We start from the raw sequence: 19,382 nt of genomic DNA, 5'->3' as shown, positions 1-19,382 counted from the left end.
TCCAGTCTGTGCTAAAAGATACAAATGAAGCATTTAATTCCTTTCTTTTCTTTGTGCAGTTGTTTCCTCATATGATACAAAAAATGATCTAAACCTCTCAACAGTGTATGTAGGAAAGCTTGGTACTTAATTTGGTCGTCATGAGGGTAACTGGTAAAAAAAAAAAAAGCCTTTTTTCTCCACTTAGGATATTTTCCAATGTTTCTGAAAACCCGTTTTCTGTGAATTCTCACGCCTTGTGCCAAGCACAGGTTGAGTAGCTGGATGATTGTTATGCATGATGGATTGCTGGAGTTCAGCAGAGAGCTCGTTCAGGGAAATGAGTCCACACTTTGATTTTGGAGCCAGACTGTGCCAGGCCTGTTCCTGCCCAAGAACCTGCAGCAGTGGAGCGAGGGTCACTTGGCTGGCAGTGGCATGGCTCAGGATGCAGAGCACAGCCTGGGGAGCACAGCACCTCAGGGCTGTGACAGTGCACTGTGATCCTTCAGTGATCCCCAGGACTGATGAGCTACTGCATGACCCGAGGCTGTGGTACTGGATCACGGACAGAACGTGTGTTCTGTGTCACAGGCTGGAAATTCTAGAGTAACACAAACCCCAGTGATCACATCTGCTCCACTTTTTTGTCAAACTGGCTGCAGGTATACTGGCATGAGTCTAGCCCCCATCACAGCTTCTTGAGGTGTGCCAGCTGCTAAGAGTTTTAAAGGAGATGCATGAGAGCACGTGCAGTAAACAGTCTGGGCTAACTGAGGTCCTGCCTTCCAGAGGTCAGGCTTTGCAGAAGGGCTTAAAGGCAAGTGCAGATTCTCTGGATGATTTGTGGTGGGAGTCTCAGAGACTTGGAAGGGACATTTCACAAGGCCATGTAGTGATAGGACAAGTGGCAATGGCTTCAAACTGCAAGAGAGTAGGTTTGCAATAATTAATAGAAAGAAATTCTTAAGGCAGTGATACACTGGAACAGGCTGCCCAGAGTTTATGGATGCTCCACAAAGCACGGTTGGAGACAGGACTCTGAGCAACCTGGTCTAGCCAAAAGTGAACCTGCCCATGGCAGGGGGGTTGGAACTGGGTGGGCTTTTGGGTCCCTTCCAGCCCAAACAATTAATGTACTCAGCACTGAGATGTGTACTGCTCTTGCATTTTCCATAACAGCTAAAGTATTGAGCTCATCCATATCTGTTGTTTTCTTCTTCCTCTTTTCTGCTTCATCCAGTAAAAATTGGAAATTATTCCGCTCATCCAAGCCTTTCACTGCTAATAAGATCTAAAGACCAGCCATGTGCCATAGTCTTGCAGGTCTGAAACGTGTTGTCAAGCGTGATCAGTGAATTCCTCCTCATCCTTGGCTGTGCAGAGATGTCACTTGGCTTCTCAGGGTGGCACCTTCAGCAGCTGGAGTTTAACAGAGGCTGGAGCAGCCTTGTGCTTCTTTGTACTGAGCTGGCACGGGTTGGGTTCATCACCCTGAGAGCCCTGAACAGGGTGGGCAATTGTGGAAGTTCTGTTATCTACAGAAAAAATACTGCTTTGTAGCCAACTGTTGTTTTCTTGGAGTTGATGAATTTATACAGCCTTGTAGAAGTTCTCTGATCCAGGCTAGGAGAAGAATTATGTAGACTTAATAAGCTTATTCTTAAGGGATGATCATTTGCAAAGGTGAAAGTGCAAAGATCCTTTTCCTGTTGGGCAAAATTTCTTCACTGTGAGGCTGAGCACAATCCACCAGTTTCCCACCATGGACATACTCAAAAGCCACTTGGACATGGTCCCAAGCAACCAGCTCTGGGTGGCCCTGATGAACAGTGGTCATGGTGTCCTTCAGGGGTCCCTGCTGACCCCAGCCTTTCTGTGGTTATGTGAAGATTACCTGCTGCAAGTAATGTTAAGTTCTTACTGACTTGTGTGGATTTACAGTGCCCTGGTTTGGAAGTGACTCCTGCCTTGTTGTGCCCCTGTCCACATTCCTCCCTTTGTTGTGTGAATAATCCTGAGTCCCAGGGCTGGAGCTGCCCATCTCCCAGGCTGCTGTGCCTGAAGAGCTGAGGATGAGTAAGGCAGCGGGGCAGGTGAGCTCGGCAGGGGCAGGATGGACTGCAGGTGCCGAATGGATATATGAGCTGCCTTCGTCCTGTTGTTTCCATGCCTAAGGCAGTTTGTCTCTGCCTGGTTAACTCCATGACAGGGAGTGTGAGGAATCACCTTGTAATGCTTCTTCCCAGCTTCTGTAAAGGGTGGTGAGTCCATGCTGGAGAAGGAAGAAGCTGGAAAAGCTTTTTCCTTGTTCCTGTGTGTCTGCAGTAGCCACGCTGTCATATCTGGACGAGGTGCAGATGTCCCAGGTGCTGTGCGAGCACGGTGCAGGTGCTGATGATGTGCCCGGGCTTGCTGGGCTTAACCTGCTAATTAACACTGCTGAGCCTCTCCAGGAGGAGAAATCAACAGCTTCTAATTAGCCCTTATGTAATCAGGACTGCTCATCTTCAGAGCGTTTTGCTAATACTGACTCATCTTCACAACTTCATCTAATAAGGTCAAAGAGGGAGTGAAAACCTTTGCACAGATCCCTTCAACTATTGTGAGTATGCAGAAGTGTGGCTAAACTGGTCTGGGTGATGGGTGTTCTGATCCAGCTTTTCCTTGGATATCCTGTTTCCCTACTGGACCTTTTATTTTTTTGAAATACAGTGAAAACTGTCACCCCCTCCCAGGCTTTCTGACGCTTTCCAAAATGAAGTGCAAGTCCCATCTCAGTCAGATGCTGAGGTGTGTGATGATCCCTGGACAGAATATTACTGAAAACAAGACTATAATTGGCTAAACCTGACCAGCAGATCCCCTCTCCAAGGTGAGGAGCTGTTTTTCTTGGCTGGAACCTGGCCAGATCCATCATTTTGTGGCTGGGTTTGCTGAGTCTGAGGTTTTTTGGAGTCCTTACCCCACATGGGTGACACGAGGTGTTGCTGGCATGGGATGGGTGGTGGTTCAGGGTGTGGGATGGCCACCCTTGGTAGAGATATTCCAGAGATTTTTATGTTGTAGTGCATCTGTGCTGAAGGCAGCACATTGAACCCCAAACCACTGCCTGGCAGCTGATCCCCATTTCCAGCAACGGGTGACGTATTTTGTCAGTGAGGGTGTGGGTTGGATGTTTTGCAGAGATGTTCTGCAGTCAGTGTACCCAGTCCCCCTGGCAGCTCTGGGAGCAGCACACGGTGCACTCAGTCTCATGAGGGAGTGGGTTAATCACCAGCAGAAATTGGTATTTTGGCAGCTGGTGTGAGGTGGGCCAGGCCTTCAACAAGCAACATGTATTTCACACAGAAACTCTCCCTTGGGTCAGGAGATGGTTTCTCATTCGGGTCTGTCATTGCTCTGAGGAGGAGCACAGGATGTGCTCATCACTCCCAGCAGCAAGCCAAAGCAAGACCCATGGTGGTTTCATGGTTAATGTGCTCAGAGTATCCCATACTGAGGTATGTGAAAAATCCATGAGCTTTTCAAAGCAAGGTGGTGTTTTGAAAGCCCTGAGCTAGGGATTTTCCTTGCCAGGTCTTACACTGCTTTGCAAATATTACTGGCTCCTCCAGAAGCTGAAGTGTGGCACTTTCAGAGGATGTGGAGCAACTTCTTGGCTGCTGCTGCATTAATGGTTATTTGTGTGGGGCTGTACCAGCTGTAGGAGGTACCTCTGAGCAGGATGCTAATCCTGCTAAAGCTCTGACACGGAATATTCCTGTTCACATAAGTGAGGTCACTCTCAAAGATTCACCTCCAGGAGTCACACCCTGCTCAGCTCCCCTGGCTCTGGCCTGGACAATCTGGAGAGCAAATTGTCTCTCACCACTTCACTCCTCAGCCTTGTGGCAGCAAAGGGCAGCACGGATAGCACAGCCTGGAGCTGCCCTTGTGGACATCAAACCCAATTCCTCCCTCTAAACCAAACCCACAAAACAATCTCAGATTTTTGGGTTTTGACTGTTAAAGCCAAAACCTCAAACTTACAAGTTTCCAGTGTTTCATCCTTTAGGCAGCCACAGTGCAGGGAAGCTGCCCACAACCCTTTTGTTGTGGGGCTCATGGTCAGATGCACCTGGGCACGAGCAGGAGGCGAGGTCAGCCCCAGCATCACTTGCCTGAAATGCTTAGTGGCCACAGGCTCCTCAGGCTGCTCTTTTCTCTCTTCCATTGGCAGCCTTTGCATCTTTGGCAAAGAGTTAAGGGAGTTTGTCCAGGAATTATGATTTGCCATTGTTCCATATTCTCTGGTCCCCATTTTTGTTTTATTCCAGAGATGGATCCTTTCTTATTTCATATCTTTCATGTGGTTTCTCAAAGAAATGGGGATAAAATTGCCACAACCTCTTTCCATCTCTCCTGAAATAGCTTTTGAACCTGTTGGACAATTTCTAAGAAATCTGACAGCTGGGCACAAATCTCAGATTCATCAAGTTCTTTCACATTGAATTAAATGTCACACCTTAAGAGTAACAAGAAAATCTCCTCATGAGACGGAGGAAACCAGGCTTTTATGGTTCCATAAAAATCTCCTGAGGCAGTATTTGCTTTCCTGGGTGCTTTGGGGCAGTTTGCCATAGATGACACAGGTCTTCCTCTCCAGGCACCCAACAGCTCATGGCCAATGCAAAGAGTGTGAGCTGCGACCCCAAAGGATGGAGAGCTGAGTCCCAATGCCAGTGACAATGTCACCCCACTGTGCTCCCAGCCATGACTCAGAATCTGAGGGACCCTTCTCCTTCCCTCCCAGGGCACTGACTGCAAGGCCACAAGGAATGGCTGGTTCTTGGGAACACTACTAATGTCCCCCATCCTGGCTGCAGCTCTTCCAAGTGGGACTTTCTGCGTGCTGTCACTTTTCCCTGCACCATCTGGTGATTAATTTAACACCTTAAAATTAGTACCAGCATTTCAAAGAGATTTTGGGTAGGGTTGGTTTGTTGTTTTTTGTTTTTCTTTACTCAGAAGAGGGTTTTTTGATTGTTCCCTGCCTCACAGCACAGCACATATGTGTGAACCGTGTTCCTGCAATGCCAGGGCAGGTTTGCCTGCATCAGCTGGAGGATGTGCTTCCTCTCCCAGCACAAAGTGCCACCTCCCTCTTTCCTCCTCCAGTGCATCCCAGTCAGCGACGTCCTCCGGCTCAGCCTACGTGTGTCTGCACACGCACTTATTAACTTTTACATCTTAATTGAAATGATGACATCCTTTCTCCTGAAGCAGTCTTTAATCTCGAGATGAAGTGGTGAGCCCAGGCAGCAGAGGAGGGCTGCTGGCACATGTGAGGATGGGAGCGACCTGCCAGGAAAGGATCTGAGTTTGGATCTGAAACGTGTGCCTGATGGTCCAGGGAGAGAGGCAGCAGCAAGGGGAGGTGATGGGAGCCCAGTGGGTGAGGAGGGGGATTCAGTGAGCAGGAGCTGCTTGTGAAGTCTCTTCCAGAGCTATTAAAAAGCATAAAAGACAAATCTCCTTTTAATGTGGCCCCTTGGTATGTGTCTGCAGGCTGCTCCATGGGCCACCCCCATACATCTGCCTTTACCTCTTCCTAGCCTGGCTCGTTAGTATAAACTGATGGGGTTTATGTGCTGGAAGCTTCCTTTGCTATTTGTCCTGGGAATATGACAGTTAAAATCTCTGGATATTCTTATAACACAGATGAGGACTTTATGGTGCCATATAGCTGCAATGTAAGTTACTTTAATATGGTAACTTTATAGTCCAAAAGTCCCTCTAATCCTGATTTACAGCTGTGAGTCAGGGCTTCAGTGCTGGAAGATCAAAACATTCCTGAGAGAACGATGCTCGTGAGTAACATCAGTGGGTTTGTGAGCCCAACCTCTGCACTTTGGAGCGGATCAGGCCCTTGGCTTTTAGAGGTGCCATTTAGATAGGTTCAAAGGTTGAATGAGAAACCATTGGTTTGACAGATGAAGTGCAATATTTGTTGGTGAGGAGTCATCAAGGACACCTTCTTTTGGCTGCCACGCTGCAATAGGTGGGAAGAAACTGGGAAAAAGCAAACCTGAGATAGAGAAATTATATGCCATCCTTAGAGATGCTGCTGTTTCCTCACTTACTTGTTATCTGTTCTCAGGAAAAAGAAAAAGGACGTAAAAAAAAAAAGAAAAGTAGGGGGAAACAGAGGGGGGGGGGTGGAAACAAGGAACAGAAATAAAGACGACGAAAAGGTCAAAAAAGTAAAAAAAAAAAAAAAGAAGTCCTCCAAAAAGGAGCAGTAAATGTGCACTGCTAATCAACCAAAGCCCTGCCAAGCAAATCTTTTGTGGGATCATCTGCCCAAAATCAAAAGCCCGGACTCAGCAGGCCCCGTTACCGGCGGTTCTGCCTACGAAGCAGGAAAGCGCAAAGCCCCCGGTTCCCGCGGCTTTGTTAAAAAGCCCTCTCGACACCAGCCCCTGCCCGGCCCCTCCCCGGCGGCCCCTATATAGTGGGGTGTCCAACCATCTGTCCATCGCCGTTTGGGGCTGGTCCCGCTCTTGGTCTTGGATAGCAGCCAGCAGAAAATGTCTCAATACTCAGGAAAAGTAAGTAACGACCCAACCGCTTCCCTTTCAGCCTGGGGCTGGAGAGCCCGAGCATCCTCCGGGTGGAAGGAGCTGATGAGGATGATAGAGCCAGCAGACGTGGCGTGAGTGGTGATCCCGGGAGCAAATCTGGTGGCAGGGATGGGGAGGGTGCTGCAGAAGGAGCTGAATTTCCTGTTTAAACATTCCTGCTGGAAGTATGTGTGAGCGAGCACGAGGCGGCGAGAAGTGTCATAAACGCGGGACACGCTGCGTTCCCAGAAAAACAAATACGCTTCTTAGGAAAAAATGCCAGCGATGCCGTGCTCCTTTTGCTGGAAAGCAGCTAAAATAACCCAAACCAGCCTGAAATGATGCATCTGCAAGAGATTCCCATCTGCTTGGAATGGGAGTCTGGCCATGTCCCTGCTCCTCACCACGGGCCCTTTCTCCTCCCTCCCCTCAGATCACTTTCTACGAAGGCAAATGCTTCACGGGCAGGAAGCTGGACGTCTGCGGCAGCTGCAACAGCTTCCAGGACCAAGGTTTCCTCAACCGAGTGAACTCCATCTGTGTCCAGAGTGGAGCTTGGGTCTGCTTCGACCACCCCGACTTCCGAGGGCAGCAGTACATCCTGGAGCACGGCGAGTATCCCGATTTCTACCGCTGGAATGGGCGCAGCGACCACCTGGGCTCCTGCCGGCCCATCGGGATGGTGAGTGGGATGCTGCTGGTGGTGGCTCTCCCAGCCGGAGCACCCTTGGGTGTAGTTTATCCTGGTCACAGGAGCCTCGTGAGTAAGTGCCATAAAAAATTTGTGCTCTTTAGAAAATAGGGTGTCCTACTGAGCAGGAAAGAGTTTCCTGGGTGGGTTTATCCCCTTCAGAGTGGTCTGTGCAGGCCACAAAAGCCGAGAGAGTTTCCTGTGTCCCCAGACAGGAGGAAGATACATCTTCTTCCTTTCACAGTGAAATGCACTGCCTTTACCAGGATGAAATATTCCCGTGGTTTTCCAGATGATATGGCATGGTCCTGTTGGTATCATGTCCCTTTCCTTTTAATGCAAGCTGCTCTGAGATGTTCATGGGGGAATTTAGGAGGAGATTTGTTGCCCAAGGCAAGTTTGAGCTGTAGCAGCTCCATCTCCCCACGTACCCAAAGGGAGAGAGAGGGCAGCCTGAGAGCTTTCTAACCAGACCAAGGGCTGCTCCTTGCAAGTTTTAGTTGAATTCTCTGCTGTTGCAAACCAGCCTCTGACCCAGGTAATCCTAAACGAAACCCATTATTTTCCCTTCCCCTTATCAAGCTTTTAAAAGCACTGTCCAGAGGAAGGTTTAAATGGGAAGATTAAAATGTAACAAAGAGAAATGAATATGGGTTGGGTCTTTCCATTGATTCTCGTATCACTGAGGGCCTCCAGAGCAATGATGAGCCAAGCTGCAGCTGATGGGATTTCTCACTGGCCCCAAAACTGCTTTTGGCACAGCAGTGGGTCTCTTACAGGTCTGTAACGTCATTCCCAAAGCACCTCCATGATCCGTACGTGGAGAGATGCTCTGGCGCAGGCCCTGGACCCTGGCCAGCACAAGGATGTCCTCCTCCTTTCCTGGCCCAAGATTTTCCCTGTGAGATGCCAGCAAGGGCTTTGAGGCGTTTGTGCAGCGCAGATTCCCGGAGGAATGTTTTCTCAGGCACAGTATCCGCTGGGCTGCTGCCGGCGGCTGCCTGCTGTGGGCTTTGGCATCCCAGCCCGACCTTCTCGTGCACTGACGTTGTTTGTTTGAAAAATGCATTTAGGTATTCTTTGAATTCGGCTTAAAAATATCCTTTGAGCTCGCTCTGTCCCACACAGCTCTGCTGCAGGCTGCGGAGATCTCCCCAGAGTAACTTGTGTTGTGTGACCATCAAGGGCTCACACAGCGACGGTGATGCTGGGAAAGTTTCCTTTCCCCTCTCCTGTTTTTATTTTCCTAAAATAAGGCACAACATCACTCATCAGGAGCAGCAGCTATGGATGAAACTGAAGGCAATATGAATTAGTTTAAGGGAATAGTCCAACATCTTTGTACACTCAGGATATGTTTCTTTTTTCCTGTTTGAGTGCACAAAACATCAGAGCTGCGGGTGATGCTGCATTTGGGATGGAGGGTTTGTGGGTTGGTGGGGGGGATCTGCAGATGGACTAGGGGCTGCATGTTCCTGAGCACTGGCACCCTGTGATGTGTTTGCATGCGGACAGCAGTGCAGGAAGGTGCAGCCGGGCACAGGGATGAAGGATTTTGGGCTGCTTTCATGGTTGGTGTGCTGGGAGGCAGCATGAGTTTGTGTGTGTTCTGCTTGTGCTGGCACCCGTGGGCTTGGATTGCTCTTCTCATTCCCCTTCCAAAGCACTCTTCTGTCTCCCTCTTTGTCTTATAAAAGCCAGGGAAATAATTGGTTGCGCTTTTTTGGTGTTGACTCCAATGCCTTTGTCCCCAGCATGGCGAGCATTACAGGATCGAAATATTCGAGGGGAGCCATTTTAGGGGTCCCAGCCTGGAGCTGACAGAAGATTGCTCCTTCCTGCAGGGACAGGGCTGGGACAAGACCTGCATCAATGCCCTCAAAGTGTACGGCGATGGCGCGTAAGTAATTCCATGTGTCCTGGCATCAGCCACTGCTGTGCTCCTTCCCCTGGGCACTGCAGGGGACAGGGGGCTGCAGACACTCCTCCCTCATGGAAAGCCCTGTCAGTGCTGGGGGCACCTGGAGAAAGCCTAGAAGCCTGTTGTTAAGCCTGTTGTTAAAGGTGAATCTTGGTGCCTGCCCACTGAGAGCTGTTTCAAAGTGGTGTGACAACTCCACGAGAAGCCTAAAACCATCTCCTTCCTTCCCACCTTCCTGCCTTCCTGCCTGCCTGGCTGCCTTCCACACCTTTCAAATCCATGCTGAAGCTCTCAGAGAGGTTGGAGGGATGGCTCCAGGTGATGCAGGTCAGGGCTTTTGCTTTGCAAAAGGCTTCACCCTTCACCTTTTCCTATGATGGCAAAATGGAGGCAGCAGCACCTCCCCTTCACTTATTAAATCGTGCCTCTGAAAGACAGGGCTGACAGCAGTGGTGATGCCCAGACTGAGGCTCAGCCCCACCCTCCTGTCCCTGCAGATGCTCCTGAAGGCCTGGGCAGTATGTCAGTTTTGCCTTTTCCTTGATGTTTGTATTTTCTCAGTGGTGTTGGTCCTTTTTGTGTTTTTTTTTTTCTCTTTCTGTCAGACTGTTATCTGTCCGTCTCCCCTTTCCTCTGTCTGACAATTGCAATTCCCCTGCAAACATGCTGGGAGCTGGGGAATGCCATAACACCTTCCCAGAGCCAAGCAGAGGGTGGCTGGAGGGAGACACTGGGGCAGAGGGAAGCCCCTGCAGAGGAGGGAGCACAGACACTTTGTTCTTCACCTGCCCTGGAGTGGATATTGTGCAGCTCACAGACACCTGGGGTGAGATGCTGGACCCTTTGTGTCCATTTTTTTCTAAGAATAGGGAAAGGTTATTGCCAGCAGAGCTCAAGACACCCTGACAGCAGTGAGTGTCCTGCAGGACCCTTTCTGATCCAGCCAAGGCGTCTCCTCTTCCAAAAATCCAGGGTTATGATTAAGCAATAGCAGTTCATTAAGGAGCAGAGCTGCCCACTCCTGATGGGAAGAAATGGCTGGAGCCCACCAGGGACCCTGTTAGTGCTGAGCATTTGAGTACCAACCCTACAAAGCCAAGAGGGAGACAGGGAGTACTCTGGCAAGAGCCTTAGGGCCAATTTACTGCTTGGGTCCCTGTAGCAGAGCCTGGAGCTTGAGAAATTGGGAAGCTGCCCAGAAACTTTCAAGCACTTGAATTTCTCAGATTGATTTTCCCCCTCCTCTACAAAATGTATAAAGGGCACAAAGCTTGCTCTCCCTCACATGGGAGTCTGGATTGTTCGTGTTAACATTACAGGACTTCTCAAGGTCTATGAATAGTAAGAAAAAAATTGTAAAAAATAAAGCAGAGAGGAGTGTGGTGAGGAAACTCGCTGAGGTTTGTAGCATTACATTCAGATCCTGGGAAGATCGGTGTTGGACATGCCTGGAAAGGTCTGGAAAGGCAATTAAAAGGCAGGACAATGCAGAGGGACCTGCTGTCCCAGGCTGCAGGAGGAGGGAGGGAAGGATGAGATACCACTGTGGAGAGGTGAGAGCAGGCAGAGAAAGGGACCCTATAGCACCACTTTTCTCCTTTGGATGGACCATCTAAACTCAGGTGCCTCCAGAGGTGCTGCAGGAGTAGGTAGTGCTGGAAATAACCTGGCAAAGCCATTCCAGGACTCATCCTTGGCTGTTTGGGGAGCAGAGGAGATGGGGTCAGTGGAGACAAAGGGAGTTTCAGCCACAGCCTCTCTCCGTGATTTTCACCCTCAATTCCCACAATGCGACATCTCTTGGATACAGAAATATTTGTTTCCATTTCAAAATCCATGGATGGTGTCATGTGCTGATAAAAAGTTGCTGCCTGCGCTTTGTGGAGGTGGCTGTGCCTGCGGGAAGTGATGATGGATCATCTGGAAACGGGAATGGAGACAAACGTTGCCCTTTGGCATGGTGCTTGGTGAGCCTGAGGGGGTCCAGCACCTTCCCTTCTGGGCTGGGCAATTGCTACCCCTCACACCCAAAAAGGGTGATGGCAAAGCTGTTTAAGCCATGCTGGCAGTGAATTGCTATTTCGGAGCAGTTTTGAGGTGTCACCGCCTCCTCGGAAGCTGCTGCAGGTTTGTGGTGAGTGGCTTAGCCCGTCCCACGGGCAGAGCCAGCTCCAGTATCACATATGGTATCATCTGATTTTAGATGAAGATGTGTGGTTCTTGCCCCCCCCTTTGTGCCTCAGCCACTCCACAGAGGATGGCCTAGAAATAACAATTTAAAAAAGCTGAATTTGTCTTGTGGTCCAGGAGAGAATACCCCAAAAAGAGCTTTTCTACACCACAGTGCAGTAACTTGAGAGAACCAGACCAACCATTTATTCTGCTGAAGCATTCATTAGTGTTTGGTAGCTGTTCTGCAGTCAGGCTGTGAAATACAAAGCAGAACAGGTACCCAAATGCTGCAGCCCAATGAACATCACATATTTCCCAGCAAAGGCAATACCTGCCCGTGGACCTGCTCAAGTCCTGCATGGAGAATGAATGACTTTGAGCTCCACTGAAAGCCTCCTACTTGATTCAGGCTGATGCTACAGCATTCCTCTCCTCGTTTTTCAGTTTGAGCAGCCAGTTTTGGCTTATGAAGTTTGAGTTGGTTCCATGAGCGTTTTATTCCCATGTCCTCTGGGATTATGTGCTAATGAAACACAGCACTGAGATGTTTGAGGGCTGTGTGCTATGTGCCTGGATCAGCTCTCCCATGCTGGGCTTGAGGACAGGATCATCTCTTTTTTTTTACTGTTTTCTGGGCTCCTGACTGACTTGATTTCCCCTCTTGCTGATGGTCTCAGAGAACGTAAATTTTAGGCAATAAAGGAAGAGCTAAGTAAGCCATACAGTCCTTCACTCATCACCTTGCACTGCCAACACACTTCTCTCCCATCTTCCTGCTATTCCTTTTATCCCTTTGGAGTTTGGGTTTTTTCAGCCTTCCCCTAAGCAGAGGAACAAGCCAGCGGGGGTTCTTATCACCACACCAGGTCACTCAGTCTGCTTCCATCTACACCAAAGCCTGTCCCATTCCCTCCGTGTAATGGTGCAGACACATCAACCATGTGTCTGGACAGAAATCTTGGGAAAGACAGTGACTGTGAGGGGCTGCTCTTCCCCCTGCTCTATTCCCCTGGGTCCACCTGTTGTTGAAAGATGTCCTAGAGCTGCAGAGCTGAAAAGAAAGAGGAGGAAAAAATTTTAAATTGTTGTTAATTAAGCTGAGGACACTCTGTCACTGCACATTGGGATATGTGGTGGGGACACACTACACTCACAAGTGAACAATGGGCAGCCTTCCCCTCGTGCTGCAAAGTGAGCACCAAAGGAAAAGCCTGAGGATGACTTTGAAATTCCAGTTTGGATATAATCTGGCTGCAACAAATGCCAGAGAATGAGGCTGTTTGTTTGTAGGAACCACGTGTCAGCGATGCCATGCACAGGGCTCTGATACTACAGGATGTTCTTCCACAAAACCAAGGCACAGTATTCCATGCTGGTATCCATGTGCTGGTCCTGTGCCTGCACAGGGATCTGAGAGAAGAGGCCACCACAGTCCCACCTCATGTCCTCTCAGAAACACAAGACAAATACATCAAGGAACCTGTAAGGTGCCTTGAATAAAGACCCAAACTTTTCTTGTTTTGTTTTTTAAATAATGTCCGTGGGTGGCTGGTTTTATAAACAACTTTTTTTTCCTAAGCCCCCAGCTTTTTGCTTTGGGTTAGACTGATCTGAGTTCACCAGCTGTTGTCTGACCCTTAAAGCCCAGCAGTCCTTGACCCCTCCAATACTTGAAGAAGTTTCTCCCTGGAAATCCCACATACAGTAAGTCCCAACCCCAATATCCCAGCTGGATTCCTGCAACGACAGACCACAGAAGCCAAATTATTTGGAGGATTGCATTTCTTCCTTGCTGTCATTGCTGAACAAATAGATGAGAAAAGCAGCAGAGATCCTCATAAAATCTTAAAAAATATGGGGATGAGAGGAAAGAGGCAGCGATGAGCAGCTCATCAATGACAGGGTGGAATCCTGACTGTAAAACTGTCAGAGCAAGGGCAAAATGTGGTTAAGGAGCATGGGAGACTCAAACAGAGGAGAGGGGTGACACTTGTGGCCACAGTCAAATCATGTGAAGTTAAGGCAGCAAAAAGCAGCAAAATTGTCCTTCTTGACCATCAGAATTGCTCCTGACTTGACATTCAAATGGAGAAAGACGTGTCACAAGCCAGGGCAATGGAGAACAATGCAGCCAAGCCAGGTGAAAAAGTCAGGCATACCAAAGTCACCAAAGTTATTGCATGTTGTATCCATTTAACTGCATTCCAAGGGAAAGTTGTCGTTAACTCTGGATGTAGAGATAAAGATAACCAAGCCAAGCCCTGCTCTCTTGGAAAGCATCAAAGAGGCCATTAGGAATTACTAACAGAGAAATTACTAAATATGGTTCCCATCAGAGGTAATGGTCAGTTCAAAGAGGCAGAACATCCATCAAGCATTGCATGTTTCTCCTTACAGTCCCTAAAAAAGGGGTTTATGCAGGGGCTGAGGGGATTCATGTCCTTCTTTAGCACTATCAAATGCTATTAAATTGCTTCTGTTGCACATGGTGAAGCTCAGAGAGATCCATTCCTACAGTAATGTGAAGCAGGGAGCCCTCGGGGCCAAGCTTTATTGCTGGTGTAACCCAAAACACCTTCCAAAGGCCAGGTGCAATCTGGCTGTGGGTATTTGCCAGGCCACGCTGTGGGGAGCAGGGGGAACACCCACAGGGAACTCCACCGGGAGCATTTCTGTGTGCGGGCTGGGACTGGCAGCCAGCCCTGGTGTTTGCAGTGGGGCCTGAATGCACCCCTCAGCGTGGGCACTTTGCAGGAGCACGGGGCTGGGTCCCAGGTGAGCCTCCCTTTGTGCCCAGGTGGGTGCTGTACGAGGAGCCCAACTACCGAGGACGCATGTACGTGGTGGAGCGCGGAGAGTTCAGCAGCTTCAACGAGTGGCAGGCGCGCAGCGCCAGCGTCCAGTCCATCAGGAGAGTCGTCAACTACTTCTAGCTGAGCTTTCACCCTGCCAGCCATGGCCTGCTGACACTGAGCATCACCCTCCTCTCCACTCACTGACCCCTGGAATAAATTGTCAAACACCAGCTGTTGGCTACAAGCACTTTTTTTTTTCCGTAACTGACACGAGTTCAAGAGAGAAGAGGCTGGTAATCTTTCTAAGCTTGATTCAGGCTGTGGATTTGCTTCCTTATTCTGCAGTGGTTTATAAGGAGGATATGGGAGGATGGGCCAGAACTGGTGGTGACAAGCAGATCTAGGAACACGCCTGCCGTTGTGGCTGTGGTCTGACATGTTCCCTCTGCCCCGACCAGGGCCACCATGTGATGGCTCCAGCTGACTCCTGATGCCTGGAGGGGGTCACGTTGATGCACACATGGGTGGGGAGTGCAGGCGCAGAGCCACTGGAGGCCATGTGAGGACACACGTGAGGATCATAGCTGAGTGACTTGTGGGGTCTGTCTGGCCATGACATGCTGGTCTTGATAAAAAGGTGAAAGCAACCATTCATCCTGAGTTACTCTAGCTCAGTACACATTAAAAATACATATTAAAAAAAACCTCCAAGCCTGAAGGCACAAAACCTTCTCTTTGTTCCCTCGACCCTTCAGATGACAATGACGTTTTAAGGGATCAGCAGCAAAGGAAAACAGCCACTGCACTGCCATTTATTTCAAAACCCTCTTCCCCTTCAGTGTTCCTAGTCCACCCCAGTTGTTTTGGGATGCCCCTGATCCCCATTCCATGGTTGGCAGTTGGGATGGGAACCACCCTGCCCCTTCAGCTATGGACCATCCACTGCAGCCTGGGGACTTCCCCTGGCATGCAGCCCCCAGGAGTGCAGTAGCCTCCCTTCTGTAAAATCATAAACTGAGCTCAGCCTTCGCTAGGATGTATGTGGCTATTTCAGAAAGGGCTAATTTTATTCTCTTCACTCTGTTACTCTATTAGCTGTTAAGCCTTGGCTGTCTGATAGATCCTGACAGGCGCAGGCATGGTGCCGGCAGAGCTGCAAAGCTCTGTGTTAATCCAGTGGGAAGGCTGCTGATCTAACCCCAGCCCTCTGAAGGGACATGAGTGAGGCTGACAGGTCCCCAGCACACTGAGGCGTGTGTGCCTTCGGGGCTGCTCTGCTTTGCAGGTCTGCAGTGGCGATCTGCCCTTCCCTGAGCGATGGGGAGGAGCAGCACCGTGCTCTGTGCCAGGGGCTGGTTGGTCCCGTGCTGCATCCCAGTCTGACATCGGATCTGCCTGCCATTCCACCAACTCACACTCATCCACCTTCTCATTCATCTTCCACTTGGATCTTGGCTCCCTGTGGCTCTCTACCAGTACCAGGCCTGGGGTGACTGGTAACAACTTGGCCTATGTGAGGACACGTGCTGTTCCCGTGATGAAGTGACACCCTTGGCAGAGTTGCATCGATAGAGATTTGCCCCAGCTGCACATATGCTGTATATGTATTATGAGGGGATATGGAAATGCAAAAAAAAAAAGTTCCACCTTGTGAATTCAACAGCAGTCTGGGTGATGTCTGCCTTAGCAGTGATACAGACAATCATGTCCTTTTGTAGACAGCCTGTTGTCTGGATGTATCCTCCATGCAAATCATCACAGAAGCACTTACCAGCTCAGCTCTGGACTTCAGTGGCCGTGTCCTGGGTGGCTTGTGATGATGTGGTCCATTAGGGTTGTAAAAATATTTAAGATCTTTAATGGGTTGCAAGGTATTTCTGTGTCAGAGAAGGCAGGGAAATGATTCATTCATTGAGTGGGATGCACAAATGTACAACTCGTGCATCAACTCTTGCGTATTTCATTTTCTTTTAATTAGATGCAGCTTATGAAAGATTTTAGGAGTCCTTCCAGGATTAGCGTTGCTCTTGCCTCATGAAGAATGTAATCGGCTCCTGAGCAAAATGCACTCTATTAAAAGTTAATATTCAGTTATATGCAGTGCTCTCTGTTGTGACCTCCTGGACATTAATCTGCTAAAAAAACCCCAAAGTGGTCCCAGAGAAAGACAAGCACTGAATTGGGATGAGCTTTAAAGGAGGCTTTTCATTCATTTGAAACACATTCAGTGTCACGGTGCTGCATGAAGGATAAAGAAACAAAGGCTTTAAAATATACAATAACTGGAATCCCAGATGCTCCAAGTATTTGGAGGACAAAAGAAAAAAAAAAACAGAGAACAACCATCCACCCACATTCCCCTGGGAACAACAGCATAAGCCCAGACACCCCCACATCTGGGTTCCTCAACACTTGGTGCACACAGCCAGGGGAGGTGACTGTCCCACTGATGTTGGGGTCAGAGCTGTGACATCACAGATATTTTGCTCTACAGCTCCCAGTGGTCAATGGTTCCACTGCAGAGCAGTGTTAGAGGGACCCACTGACATCCCTGCCCTGAGTGGAAGCGTGGGACTGTGCATGTACACACAGTTGTACAGGCTGACTCCAGCATCCAGCCACTGTGTGCAAGCCCACTTCATCTATACACTTCAAACTAACTATTTGTTTATATGCTCTAGTAGATTAATAGTTGCTGCTTAAATTGTGGAAGCGTAATTAGGATCCCAGTCCTGGACTGAGCCATGCCTTGTGCTAGGAGTTAAAAGTACAAAAAACATAGTCTGGTTGATGTGTGGAACCCTGTTTGTAACCAACGAGTGTTTAGTTACCTGTAGTACATTTTACACAAGTCTGTAATGTGCCCACAGAGTAAACATTCATCATTTATTGACATCTGATATCCCATTTGTGAGCACAGCCCCAGTGCAAAGAGCTGGTCCCATGTGAAGGCTATTAAAAAAATTCCTCTGTGTGCACAAGCCTAATCTCACTAAAAAACTGGCAGCGGGGAATTGAATTCCATCTATTTTTTGCTTATTTGAAACCTAAGTAGGGTGGCCATGGGCCTAATCCAAACACTGATGCTGCAGGAACATGCATTGCGTTGGCAGTAGGGGAACGTGGCTCTCGTTCTCTTCCTTTTCCCTCCCCCTCCTTGCTAAATCTGCACTTGTTTAAAGGACAGAACGTACAGATCCCATATGCTTGCTAGTGGCTTGTTGGTGGGTTTTTTCCCTAAAAAAAAAAAAAAAAAAAAAAAGAGATTATTGACATAGCTCTAGTATGAAATGGAATGATTTGTGAGTTTATAGCGTATAAAATATAAATGACAAAAATGCCAGCTCGATGTGAAGTGGATGTGAGATTGTGCAGCAGAGGTTTAAGCTGCACATCATTAAACTGCATGGCTGAATGAGCTCTGCTACGTGAACCAAGGAGGCAAGCAATGGATTAAGGAAATTGGAAACTATTCCACAAAATGCCGAAGATGAAAAAAAGATTCAAAATTAACAAAAGGGACAAGTTATTAATTACAATGGAGAGAACTAAATGAAATCAGCTCCATCTGGAAAACCAGAAAAACCCTAATAATCAGCATTACTGTGCTTGGCTAAGATGCTGCAGTGTAATACTCAGAATAACTTTGAATTACATCTGGCCTCAAAGCAAATAGCTCCTGCCAGAATGCCTGCACACACGAATGTCCTTTCTTTGTAGCTGGATAACGTGCAAATTTGATGGAATATCTCTTTCAAATGGATAATATCTGAGGAACTGCAGTGCTTTTGCCTTGCTATACTACTTGGTACATGCACATATAGTGAAGGTAAGGAGGAAACTGCCTACTGATCCACTGCATGTGTGATGTTGTCCTGTTCAAATGAATCTCTCATCACTGCTTACAGAGGCGAAAGGGCTGCACAGCCATCTCTCTTCTCTGGAGAATCAAAGAGGTGTTATCCTGCTGTTGAGGCCGCCCCAGTGCTTTTTTCTCTCCTACTCCAGAGACACCTCTCTGGACCTGGCAGAAATGAATTCATTCCTTGGTGTCAGCTAGACCTGTTCTATTACTTCTTTAAGTAGAAACTCTGGCTCAACAGTGACCCCTTTGACTGAGTGCAGAAAGGAAATCAAGAGCTTCAAAAGGTCTCTCCAAAATCTGGCACCAGGAGGAGAGCCCTGGTGATTGTTAAAGCCTAAGCAAGGTAAAGATGTAGAGAGAACACAATGACTGGGCTCTGGAAGTGGTTGCCCGGAGATGTTATGAAGCCTCCTTCCCTGAAAATATTCAAAAGCTCTTTGGACACAACCCTGAATAATGTGCTCCAGGGGACCCTGCTTGAGCAGGAAGGTTGCACTGGATGGCCTCCAGTGATTCCTTCCAACCTCATCCATTCTGTGATTCTATGATACTTGGGACTATTGATGGATATTCTGGCTCTCATACTTAATCTGGTTTGGTTTTCACTTTCTTTTCTTTTCATATTTTCTTCGATGTTGAAGTCAAAGGAAAATTAACTTGGGTGAAAACACATTTGGCCTTGAAATTTTACTATGCATGGGCTCAAACTCTTGTCCAGCAGTAAATCTGATATAGTTAACAAGTCCTGAACCAGATAATATCTACGTAATGTGGGCAGCATCATCAACATTGCAAATGGTGAGTTGTTTGGGGTTTTAATTTTAAATTATCTGGTTTATTGGAGAGGTTAAACTCAGTTAAATCAACCTTCAGTGTTGAGACTCAAGTGGCCCTGGTGAGCTTTTTTTCTTCCAAGGGTCACCCTTCAGTCAGCAGAAGAATCCCACAAATTGAGTTGTTCCCATATTTACTGGTGGCTGTGACAGAAACCAAACACACGTGGAAAAGAGTGGAAAAGGACAGAAATAAAATTAATATTAATTTTCCACGGAGCAACAGGAGCACTGAAGAAAGAGCAAGTGAGTGTACCAGGTTTTCCATGGACAGCTGACCATCTTTACATGATTCAGAATGAGACAGTTTGTAATCAAGTCAAGCTGTCCTGGTTTAAGCATGTGAACATATGGAGGAATGTACCAGTGTATTCAGTCAAATTGTCCGTGAAGTACACAGGAAATCGTACAGAAATTGTTAATGTAAATTCCTTCTTTGGATATGATGATCTCTAGTGGATTGCAGTAAATCCACATGTCCTGTAGGCATTCACACCTGCACTCACACAGTCCAAAAAGCA

At 48.1% G+C, this 19,382-nt stretch overlaps 1 protein-coding gene across 1 annotated transcript; it reads left to right on the top strand.

Annotated features, from left to right (window-relative positions):
* The first annotated feature begins 6,758 nt into the window (after positions 1-6,758).
* CRYGN (crystallin gamma N) lies at positions 6,759-14,393 on the top strand. Its single transcript, XM_066314230.1, has 3 exons — positions 6,759-7,266; positions 9,030-9,175; positions 14,166-14,393. Exons 1-3 carry the CDS (start codon positions 6,958-6,960, stop codon positions 14,299-14,301), a joined length of 591 nt encoding a protein of 196 aa, XP_066170327.1. The 5' UTR covers positions 6,759-6,957; the 3' UTR covers positions 14,302-14,393.
* Positions 14,394-19,382: the final 4,989 nt, after the last annotated feature.

The sequence above is a fragment of the Sylvia atricapilla genome, chromosome 1, assembly GCF_009819655.1.
Source record: "Sylvia atricapilla isolate bSylAtr1 chromosome 1, bSylAtr1.pri, whole genome shotgun sequence".
In the NCBI taxonomy this organism is placed as follows: Eukaryota; Metazoa; Chordata; class Aves; order Passeriformes; family Sylviidae; genus Sylvia; species Sylvia atricapilla.
This window is presented reverse-complemented; position numbering and strand designations above follow the sequence as displayed.